At 37.5% G+C, this 11303-nt stretch overlaps 1 protein-coding gene across 1 annotated transcript; it reads right to left on the bottom strand.

Moving 5' to 3' along the window:
• Window positions 1–564: 564 nt before the first annotated feature.
• LOC131597410 (uncharacterized) lies at window positions 565–2457 on the bottom strand. Its single transcript, XM_058870111.1, has 3 exons — window positions 2146–2457; window positions 1258–1782; window positions 565–1140 (listed from the first exon to the last, which is right to left on the bottom strand). Exons 1-3 carry the CDS (start codon window positions 2455–2457, stop codon window positions 565–567), a joined length of 1413 nt encoding a protein of 470 aa, XP_058726094.1.
• Window positions 2458–11303: the final 8846 nt, after the last annotated feature.

Raw genomic sequence — 11303 nt, 5'->3', positions numbered from 1 at the left:
GCACGCAGATATGGGTTTGGGCCATTCTTCAAATTGGATTCTAGAGCTACTCACAAAAACCTCCAAGCAATCAAGTCATAAATCCTCTAATTTTGTTGTAGTAGCGGCAAACAAGCACCTGAAAAACAAAACCCTAAAAGCCTAAAATAAAAACTGAGTATCAGTTCAGTTTCAGAGAATGATGTTAAGACATCTGCTTTGACATCTCGCAGAACACCCTAACCCTAACAAAATGTTTTATCAAAATTGATACCAACACAGAAGCAACAAACTTCCCCTTTTGCAAATTTTAGTTAAAACATTATTAGCAGGCTAACACACATCACGAAATAATCCTCCCCCTCAACCAGACCATGATCTTTAGAGGGAAGCAACAAAAAACTACTATTGAGCATTCTAATCTCTCCCCCCTTTTTATCCATAATATGCCAAATATATAACACTAATATAAGCGAAGAGAATTAAGTAACAATCAACAACACAAGTATTAGTACAGACCAAGCACACTGAGGTGTAAAAAAGAAAGTTCTAAAGCAACCATAAGAAAAACCAAAATGAAAGTCTTCAATCTTCCTCGTTTGAGCCAGAACTAGAAGCATTATCGTTGTCAATAGCAGTTTCCTCATAGGTCCGACCCTTAGCATGGTCATCAAATTCATATGCAACAGAAGCTCCTTCAGTTACATTACCAATCCCAGTCCCGGCAGGGTGTTCAAGACCTTTGATTAATAGTTCAGTGTCAAACTTTCTCTTGTTACTGGTAGCAATGATCTCATCCAAGTATCTGCAGGTCTCTTTCAAACCTAAAACCACATCAATTTTAGTAGACAGTTTCTTCTCAACAGATGCCAGGACAATATCTGCAACATGTTTTCCTGCAAATAATCTTTCATGGAGAGACATGGCAGACTTTCTCTTACAAGCCACATCAGTGCTTACCAAGATTCCAAGATGCTGGTTGAGGATAATACCACAGATCAGGGAAGGAAATGAAATAGGCAACTTGGTGGCATTGGTTGCAGCATGTCTCACAGTCTGATCAATAATATAAGTACCATAGTCAAAGCTATTTTTGATACCCACATTATAGAGAAACTTCCCCAACCCAACTGCCACTGTTGAAGTATAATTGGTGGGAACCTAATTGGCAGCTCCAATCTTGTGCAGAATTGCATATTTCACACTGAGTTGACCGGTAGACAGTTTGCCTCTCATTGGCCAAGTAGTGACTTGATTTGTAGTGATCTCCCTGCACACTTGATTATCAGTCCCCTCCAGGCCACACCCCTCGTCCCCACTTCTTCCCAAATACATGTTGATCACTGCAGGAGAGAAGTTAACACGTTTACCCCTTACATAGACTTTCCTGAAATTCTGGCTTCCAGGGACAGTACAGTCCACGAGAATGTTCACAACAAATTCCTTAACCATACGCTCATAAGATATAGCAAACTCAACAAAAAATTTAATGAGCCCATCGGCAGAAATGAGGTCCATAATCTCCTTGATTTTAAGAGCATCCTGACCCAGTTCTCTCTCTAGGGAAATCCTTCTTTGATACTCAAATCTCCATCTATCTACGTTGTCAATAGAGTGAAAGGAGATGTTATCCATGGGAGCGTCTGGAAATTTCACGGATGACTGACTGGACACAATTTTCTTTATAAGTGTGATGTCCTGAACATCACCCACATCATCATTAGATTCAGCCTCTGCCCTACTCTTTCTCTTCTTGGAGGCAACATTTACTTTCCCCCAATACTTTACACGTCCAACCACAACCTACTTCCTGTTAGGCTTTCGAGAATTAGTGTCAGCCATAACTTTATCTTTCCTAGTCTATAGCCTTTTTGTAGGCCCAGAATCCACACTCTTGATGAGTTCATCATTAGAGGATATATCAACAATATTAATGATAGGATTGACCTTCTCATTACACGTTTCAGCCCGATTAGGAGGATCAGATCCCCCAGTAGATGATGCCTCCAAGTTTCCTTCTCAAGCTCTAGTGGATTTCAACACAGAGTCAGCAAGAGTGTGCAAATTGTTATCAGAGTCATCACTTTTAGACATGTCAGTTGTCTGTTCTTCTTCATCATTATTTGTGGGAGGAATAATTTGTGAGAGAGGTCAAGAGATCCCCACCACAGGAATATCTTCCCTCAACACCCTATTGACTAGACGATTAATCACCCTATCAACATATCTACTTCCTTCTTTGATTTTATCAAGAGCAGGATTGGAATAATAACCTGCAGATGGTCCTTCGGAACGAGTTGCAGGCGAGGTTTGGAACTCCTTCAATCCCAAATCAGCATTGTAGGTTGTGGTCAACGGAGCAGCGATAAACGCATAATCAATCGAGATGTTCGTCGGCTGAGCCCTATAGGAGAGAGCAGACATAGGTTCTTCACCTGTAGAAGTTTCTGAGGAAGATGTTGTAGAATGTTGAGACATCTTGAAGTTCTTGCGGTTAGTGATAAAGAGATGAACCAGGGATTATTTTCTGAGAAGGAAGATGAGCGGGTTGTCAATACGGATGGCAGAACTGTTGCGGTGTGAGGGAAAATATATTGAGTGATTTTGAGTTAATTGATATAAATTTCTATTGATTCCTATTAATTGCTATAAATTCTCATAAGCGCAAATCCCCAATTTCCCTTTTGGAGCCTCACGTTTCTTGGTTATATTTTTACCATATTTATTCTGAGGTAAAAGTATAGAGTCTTCTATCTGCTTGCCATGTAGGTCATGAGGAATGGTCAGCTTACCAATAGGACTCACCCCAACACCTGACTCGACTCGTTTGATACATTGTTGAAACATTTTATAAAAAATTCCACCAAGTGCCGCATCATTTGCAAACTTTTTAAGAATCATAAGCTTTCTCTCATTTTGAAGCCTTTGACAAGTGGAGGGGTAGCTTAGTTTTCGAGGTGTCCAGACATAGCAGTTATCCTTATACCTGACTCCTTTCATAACTACTTCATTCATCTTATTGATGACAAGACATTCAAATTTGGATAAGTTAACTCTGAGTCCTTGATCACACATCTGACTTATGCTTATTAGATTGGTTGACAATCCTTTCACAAGCAGCACCTCATTAAGATTTGGTACTCCTTAGCACTCAAGTATTCCAGTTCCCTTGATTTCACCTTTAGCGCCGTCTCCAAAGGTCACGTGACTGGAGGAGTATGGTTTAATATCTACTAATAGTTCTTTGGCATATGTCATATGCCTTGAACATCCACTATCAAAGTACCATTCATCCTTTGCCAATTTTCTAACTGATGTATGCGCCATAAGACTAGTAACAACATTCTTAGGTACCCAGTGTTGCATCTTTTTGTTATTGAACCTAGTCTTATCAACCTTAAGGTAAGGAAAATTCTTTGGAAACCCATGCAACCTAAAGCAGAAAGGTCTTACATGTGCAAGTCTTCCGCAATTATAACACCTCCAGTGTTGGAATTTGTTCTTGGTGTGAGCACCTCTACCCTTGCCATGATGTTGAAACATTTGATTTGTCATCTTAGGACTTGACTTAGGACAAGAGTGGTCTGAACTAGACATCTTGATCTCTCTGAATACTAAGCCACTCATGTCTCCTGTCATTCTTCCCATTTTAAGGATTTCATCTAATGCGCCAGTTCCATTATTCAACATCCTGACAGACTTGTGAACTCTGTGAAGTTCAAATTTCAGAGACACGACTTCTTCTTCCAATCCAGAGATGGTGTGCAGTGTAACACCCTTCTAAATCCCCCGAGGAACATAAATCAAAATCTATTCAACAAAACATGTTTAACACAGCGGAACAGAATTTCATAATTGGATAATGGAAAACATCCATTATCAGCACCAAAACTCACTATCTCTGTAGATGTTTTCATGTTGGCTGCATTTGTTGTAAAACATTCCTGGGTGTTTAATGTCTTGACCAATGTCATGACATGCTTTATATGGTGTTATGCAGGCTGTATATGTTTAAGCTAATACAGGTTTTGTTAGTGAGTGTCATGACCGATGTCATGACATCCATGTCTGGCAATAGGAGCTGTTATGTTTTATTATTATGTTTCCTGATTTCTCTCAATCTACAATATAAGAAACATTTTATGGTGTGCTGAATATTTCTTGGAAAGCCCGAGGCCCAAGAGCTGCGTATAGGAAGACTGCAATCCTAATTTGGAACGCAGAGATATTTGTTAATTGTGAAGAACCGTAGTTGTGTCTGTGTGTTTAGTCTCCTGTACTCCAAGCAATTGTCTTTTGATGATTGTATTGGAATAGGTTGTTTTTGTACTTTGTCACTCTAAGCTTTTAAGCACGAGTGTGTGTCTCTTGATTGAAGCTTTTAAGCAGATCAAGGTGTGTTTTGTAGTGTGTCTTCTCTTATTTGTTTAATGTCTGTTTGTAATAACTGTTTTGATTGAGGGGGAGTGAGTGGAGATACTCAGGTCTCGGAATAGATTGGAATTACATTGGGTAGGTCTTGAGTGAGGAGTTGTAAATGGGGGAGTTTAACTCTGAATTAATTATGCTTATATTGGATTCCCTCCCTGCCTTGGTAGCCCCCAGAGTAGGTATTGTTGTATACCGAACTGGGTGAACAATTTGATGTGTTTTTTACTGTTTTTATTCACTTCTATGTTAACGTTTTATTCTGTGTGATTGTGGATGTCATAACATCCAGTACGACATTGTGTGTGAGGTACTAGAATTTTCAATTGGCATCAGAGCAGGTACCCTTCCTGTTTACATCTGGGTGAGATATAGGGACAACAAAATTATGGTACTATGGAGAAGGAATTATTAGTGTTTGGGAATAGACTACCCATTCTGGATGGCTCTAACTATGACTATTGGAAACCTCGTATGGTAGCTGTCATAAAGTCTGTGGACAACAAGACCTGGAGAGCTGTGGAAAACAGATGAAAACATCCTAAGAAGGTTATGGAAGATGGAACCACTTTTCTAATTCCTAAAGAACAATGGAGCAAAACTGAGGAAGAGCTAGCTTTGGGCAATTCCAAGGCAGTAAATGCCTTGTTCAATGGAATTGACAAAAACATATTCAGACTTGTGCAACACTGTGATCTAGCTAAAGAAGTTTGGGATATTCTCAAAACAACTCTTGAAGGCACATCCAAGGTGAAGATGTCTAAACTTCAAATGCTTACCACCATGTTTGAAAATTTCAAAATGAAAGAGGATGAAACCATTCATGAGTTCTACATGAATGTCCTTGAGATTGCAAATAACTCAGGAGCCTTGGGAGAAAAAATGTCTGAAGAAAAGCTGGTAAGAAAGATCCTCAGGTCATTGCCTAAGAGATTTGCTATGAAGGTGACTGCTATAGAAGAAGCTCAGGACATCAGCAACATGAAGCTGGACGAACTCATTGGTTCTCTACAAACCTTTGAGATGAGTATTTGTGATTCTGTTGAAAAGAAGAACAAGAGCAAAGCTTTTGTTTCTAACACTAAAGATAATTCAAGAGAAAGCAATGGTGGAAGTGATGAAAATATATTAGAATCCATAGCCATGCTTGGAAAACAATTCAATAGGTTCAGTAAAAGGGTTGATCAGAAGTCTAGATCCAACGTCAAGAACACTTCCAATGACATCAGCAAGATCTACGATCCTAGTAGAAGATTCAAAGCTGAAGAGAAGCCTAATCAAGGCAAAGGGGGTCAGTGTAATGGATGTGAAGGATATGGACACATTATAGCTGAATGTCCTACCTACCTCAAAGAGCAAAAGAAAGGGTTGTCCGTCGCTTGGTCTGATGAAGACTCTGACAATGAGTTTGAAGAGGAAACTGCAAAACATGTCACAGTTCCAACTAGTGTCTATGCATCTGATGATGATTCCAGTGATGATGAGCTCACCTTTGATGAACTTGCTGCCTCATACAAGAAGTTGTGTATCAAGAATGCTGAAGTCTGCAAACAAGTGGAGAAGCAAAAGATAATCATAAAGGAGCTGGAAATTGAGAAGAATAAACATCTTGCAACCATAGACTCTCTAAGTAGTGAGCATGTTGAACTACAAGCTTGATCAAATGACTAAATCCTTCAGAATGCTGAATAATGGAACTGATACTCTGGGAGAAATTCTAGAGTTTGGGTAAGGAGCAGGACATATGTCAAGGGTAGGATTTGTGGCTAAAGATGAATTCACTTCTGGGATCAGGAGATCAAGACCTAAGGCTTGTGTGACAAACCAGATGTCAGCACAAATGTCACAACATCAAGGAAACAGAAGAAGGAGCCATACAAAGAAGAAATTCCAAAGATGGAGGTGTCACCACTGTGGAAGATTTGGTCACATAAAGCCATTCTGTTTCAGACTAGTTGGATATCCAAACCAAACACATCAAGCCAAACCTAAACATGATACTCTTAACAGGAAGCAACAGTGGGTAGCTAAGAATGTTGCTCTAGTAGCACACATTTCTCTAAGAATGCCATCCAAGGAAGACTGGTACCTTGACAGTGGTTGCTCAAATCATATGACTGGAAGAAAGAAGTTACTAGTTGTCATACCCCAAAATTTGCCTTCCACATCTCATTCATAATAGTACAAGGCTCAAGAGTTCCATCAGGGCATGCTCCTAAGCAAGAGCCTCCTAAAGTTAGGGTTTGATGCTCTCTTGAGGAGATTAGCAAGATAAGACTCCCAATGAAGCTCGCCATGGTCCATTATGCTCCAAGATACCTCCATGCCAAAAGTCAAGGCCTACTTCCAAAGTTTACTAGTTCAAATAGCTCAGATGATCCATTGTCAACTAGTTTGACCTAAAAGTCAACCATGGTCAAAGCACAGTCAAAACCTCTGATTTTTTATCAACATCAAGTATGGAGGAATATATCCATCATTGGATCAAAGGTTGATCATGATTCATCAATAGAAACTCAGAAATGAAGAAATGCAAAAAGGTTCAAATTAGGGTTTCGTTAGGAGAAAGTCAACTCAACTTTGACTGGCCATAACTTTCACATGGAACATCAGAAATTCCTCACTCAATTCCTATTTGGAAGGAAATTGGATTCTCTACAACTTTGTCCCTCACAAGCCAAGGCTAGAAATGCTTCATTTGGAAGATATAGCATAAAAGATTATAGGTCTTTTTCAAAAGTCAACCAAAGACAATTTTTTGTCAAAGGACATATCATCAAGATGAAATCTTCAAATGAAACATATGTTCCAAAATGGCTTATAGAGAACATCTTGAGGTTTCCAAAAAGTCCTAGAACTCCTTCATAGCTTAAAAATCGAGGGAGATATGCCTTGTCAAAGTTGGGTAATTTTTGAGGCAAAATGTGAAATAAAAGAGGTTCAAATTGGAATTTTTTGCAAATGGGCCTATCTTTTTATGACTTAATCTTGGTCAACATGTTATGTATGTTATTCAAACCATGTGCCATGAATTTTAGCTTTGTATTTGATTTTATATGATTTTTATTTCATTTAAGAATGATTTAAAATGATATAATTAAAAGGAAGATCAAATATTATGTTAAAGAATGCATATTGATCAATCCCAATCCATATTTATGACAAAATTGCAATATAATTTCGTGGTACACTGATTGAGAAAGGATTAATGAATGATTTGGCCAAATTAGAAAGTTTCAAATCAAATTTCCAAAAGATGCAAGATTGGATTCAAGAGAGTTTTGGTTGGTTTTTATTGACCTAATTCATTCCCTATAAGTAGTTGATGCAAGGCAAGGGACTAGGGGATGAAAATTCTGAGCAGAAGCACACTTGCAAGAACTCAAAAAATTCACCAAGAACGTGAATTCGGTTTAGGAGAATTCGTGACTCTCAAGAGGTTTTAAAGATTGCAAAAGGTTCCTGAGATCATTCTGAAGCTGTGTGGATTGTTACTCTGCCTCAACACCCCTAGAATATCCTCCAATTAGTCAAGGTATGTGACTCTGAAACTTGGATCGATTGGCTCGTTTCATGCATCCCCATAGGTTTTTAATTGTAGATTGTGTTTGTTCTTGATGTTGTGAACGTTTATGGATCATTAATTTAATTTCTGGGCATGTTTGATATGAATCACCATTGATGAATCAGTTAGGGTTTATGAGACCGATTTGGGGCTTCTCTGTTAGAGGTAAAATTAGGTTAAATTAGGAGCATGGTTAGGTTCGCATGGTTGGGACGAAGAGATTGGGGGTGGTGCGAAAGATTTATATACATGTATGTGTTGTTCGCTATTTTGGCAGGTGTGTATGCTACGAAACAATTCGTAGCAATTTCGTAGCTAAGTTTACAGGTTTTTTGCATCTCTGTTGGGGATGATAATGAGCTGTCATCATATGGTTCGTTACTTTAAATTTTGCGCGCGTGATTTCCATTTAGGTTCATTGTTTTTACTTAATGATATGGGCGCGTATTATATACAAGATGTGTGTTGTGGTTAAGCTGGCAATGAAGCGTGTGTGTGAGGGAGAGGTCGTAGGTTCGAGCCTCCCCTCCAACATATATTTTTTTCTGATTTTTTCCTATGAGATCACATGCGCCTCTCACTCTAGGTTCCACCATAATCCATCAGATCCGAACCATTCAGTCACCACTAACTCAGATCCAATGTCCCAGATTTAGTCCCTATACCATGAGCCTTCCAGCCTGCCACATTGAATATAAACCCTAATTAACTAATTTATTTTAATTAATTTATATGTTTTAGTTAATTCTCTTTTTTTAATATTTATTTGTATAATAATGAAATATTTTCTTAAATAAATTAATATATTATAAATATTAAATTTCTAATTTATTGATTCGTTCCGATTAAATCCATTAATCGTGATGGGCAATAATCGATTTTCTTGAAATACTTATTTAATTAAATTAAATAGTTTTATTTGGCTAAAAGGTTTCAACCATTTTTATTGGTTGCGATGATTAGCCTACTTTTTTCCAATTTAATTCATCAATATTTTTAATCGAATCAATCGATTACGAGGGATAATGATGCAAATTAAATTATTAAAATTTCTAAAAGTACTCTTATTTATTGTTAGTGATAATTGAATCCATCAATTAAAATTAGTAATAATACACTACTAATCTTTTAACTATGATGATCAAATCTATTGATCATTGCGGTTAACAGTACATATTAAAATCAGGGTTGTACGCCCAAATCCTAAAACACTTCCCAAAACCTTTTCAAAACTACGAATTATCACAACTACGATAGGCCACTCAAAAAGCCTCCAAAACCATATCAAATCAAATTCTAATTCTAAGGGCGTACAACCCTTTCCCCGAACTACGTTGACTCTGATTCTCCTTAAGGAGATACGTAGGCACTTGGCAACAAGGCGAGTCCCCCTCCTCCAAACTCTAATCATGTTCAAATAATTAGCCTTTAACCCTATTGAACTTTCTGTTACTTTTCTTTATGTTAGCCATAAACCTAACCTTATAGTGCAACCCTTAGGAAAGGGTTGAGGGTTCCTAACACCTTCCCTCGACCTGAATATAGTATCTTATCCTGAATCTCTTAAATTGTGTAAAGGTTTCCTATTCGCCTTGGTAGAATAGGTGGCGACTCTAAAAGTATATAATTTTTAGGGCAGGTTGCTACAGCTGGCGACTCTGCTGGGGACAAACTTAATAGTGAATACTATGCTCCTATAGATTTTGGCAGGGGTTAGGTTTGGCAAATTTTAGGGTTTGGCTAATTTGCCATTTTTTAGGGTTTGGCTAATTCGCCATTTTTAGGGTTTGTGTTTTTATTCTTTTTGTTTATTTTATTTAATTTGTTTATTTATTTATTTTAGCCTGAAAATGTTTTATTTGTTTATGTTTATATATTTGTATTTAATTGCATAACTGTTATATTATATGCACTGCTGGGTATATTATGTTGTGTTAAAACCTAAGTGTGGGAGTTATCCTTGAGACCAGGGGGGACTTGATTCGCCTATGAGTCTCATTGATAACTCCACTCGGAGTGGGTTGAATATTCGAAAATGTCCAAAACGAGGCTTGACTTTGTTGAGGGCAGGACTAGGTATTTAGCTGATCTCTCCGAGAACCTACCCCAAAAAAATTCGAACCTCATGGATAAAATGAGTTGTTCTAAAATCCAAAGAGACAAACGGAGGCTACGAACGACCCCATGAGACCTTCTAGAACATTCCCATGGAAAAGGGTAGGCTCCCTAGAGCCGCTACGTCGAACCTATGAACCTAGAATTTGTGTGATTATGTGGTTTAATTTGTATTATCGTTTTTGTTTTTTCTTGTTATTATTATATTTTTTGTGTTTTCATGCATCATTCTTCATATCATTTTCATCATGTCTTATCCACACAAAAAAAAATATAAAAAACAAAATATAAAAATATATTCTATTGGTGAATATGTAGGAAGGATGAGTACTAAGAAGCCTATTATCCACTTTGCCGTTTCTACTCCAGACATCAAGAAATTGAAAATAATCAAGGAAAAATTACCATCAAGTGCTTCAGATAGGTTTGTGATCCGCTATGGAAATATCTTGTATTCGCTAAGGGTAAAAGTGCAAGAGGAAGCTATCACTGCTTTGGTTCAATTCTATGATCCGTCGCTTAGATGTTTCACTTTTTAGGATTTTCAGTTGGCTACAACTTTGGAGGAGATGGATGCTATGTTAGGATTTTCAAGGACTAAAAAGAAATTTTACACAGGTGTTGGTAAAGAAGTGGACTTTTCAGATTTGGCAAAAGCTTTGGGAGTATCCGCTACAGATTTGAAATCTAACTATAAAATTGATGGTGAGGTACATGGGATCAAAAGATATTACTTAGAAACTCAAGCTTTAAGTTATGCTCAAAGGAAACAATGGGACACTTGTGGACATTTTCTAGCTCTCTTAATTTTCGGTGTTGTCTTATTGCCTAAAAATGTTGATTATGTTGATCCCGCCGCAATTCATGCTTTCACTTCTTTTAGGATTTTTGATAAGGATCCAACTCCTACCATCCTTGCTAATATTTACTATGCTATACATACTCGGTGTGAAAAGAAAAGAGGGATGCTATTTTGTTGTGTTCATTTATTATATTCTTGGTTGACTTCTCATCTTTACAAGGCTAGTTATTTGATTAAAGATTTGACTAGATATGATTGGTCTCAAAAATTGAGGGCTCTCCAAGCAGATTCTATCTTATGGTATGCAAAGAAATTAAATTCTGAAAATATTATTTACAAATGTGGAGAATTCAACAATGTGCCTTTAATGGGGACTTTAGGTTGTATTAATTATAACCCCGTGTTAGCATTACG

This window comes from Vicia villosa, linkage group LG4 (assembly GCF_029867415.1).
Source record: "Vicia villosa cultivar HV-30 ecotype Madison, WI linkage group LG4, Vvil1.0, whole genome shotgun sequence".
Classification (NCBI taxonomy): Eukaryota; Viridiplantae; Streptophyta; class Magnoliopsida; order Fabales; family Fabaceae; genus Vicia; species Vicia villosa.
The sequence above is the reverse complement of the archived record's forward strand: the minus strand, read 5'-3'. Positions and strand labels throughout refer to the sequence as shown.

Bases quoted from the DNA above. Each gene is read 5' to 3' on its own strand.
- LOC131597410 (XM_058870111.1), bottom strand. From the start codon at position 2,457: ATGTCTCAACATTCTACAACATCTTCCTCAGAAACTTCTACAGGTGAA. The intron at 1,783-2,145 runs GTGGGGATCTCT...AACAGGAAGTAG, and splicing joins TGAGGGAAGATATTCCTGTG to GTTGTGGTTGGACGTGTAAA. The intron at 1,141-1,257 runs GTGTGCAGGGAG...GCTGCCAATTAG, and splicing joins TGGAGGGGACTGATAATCAA to GTTCCCACCAATTATACTTC.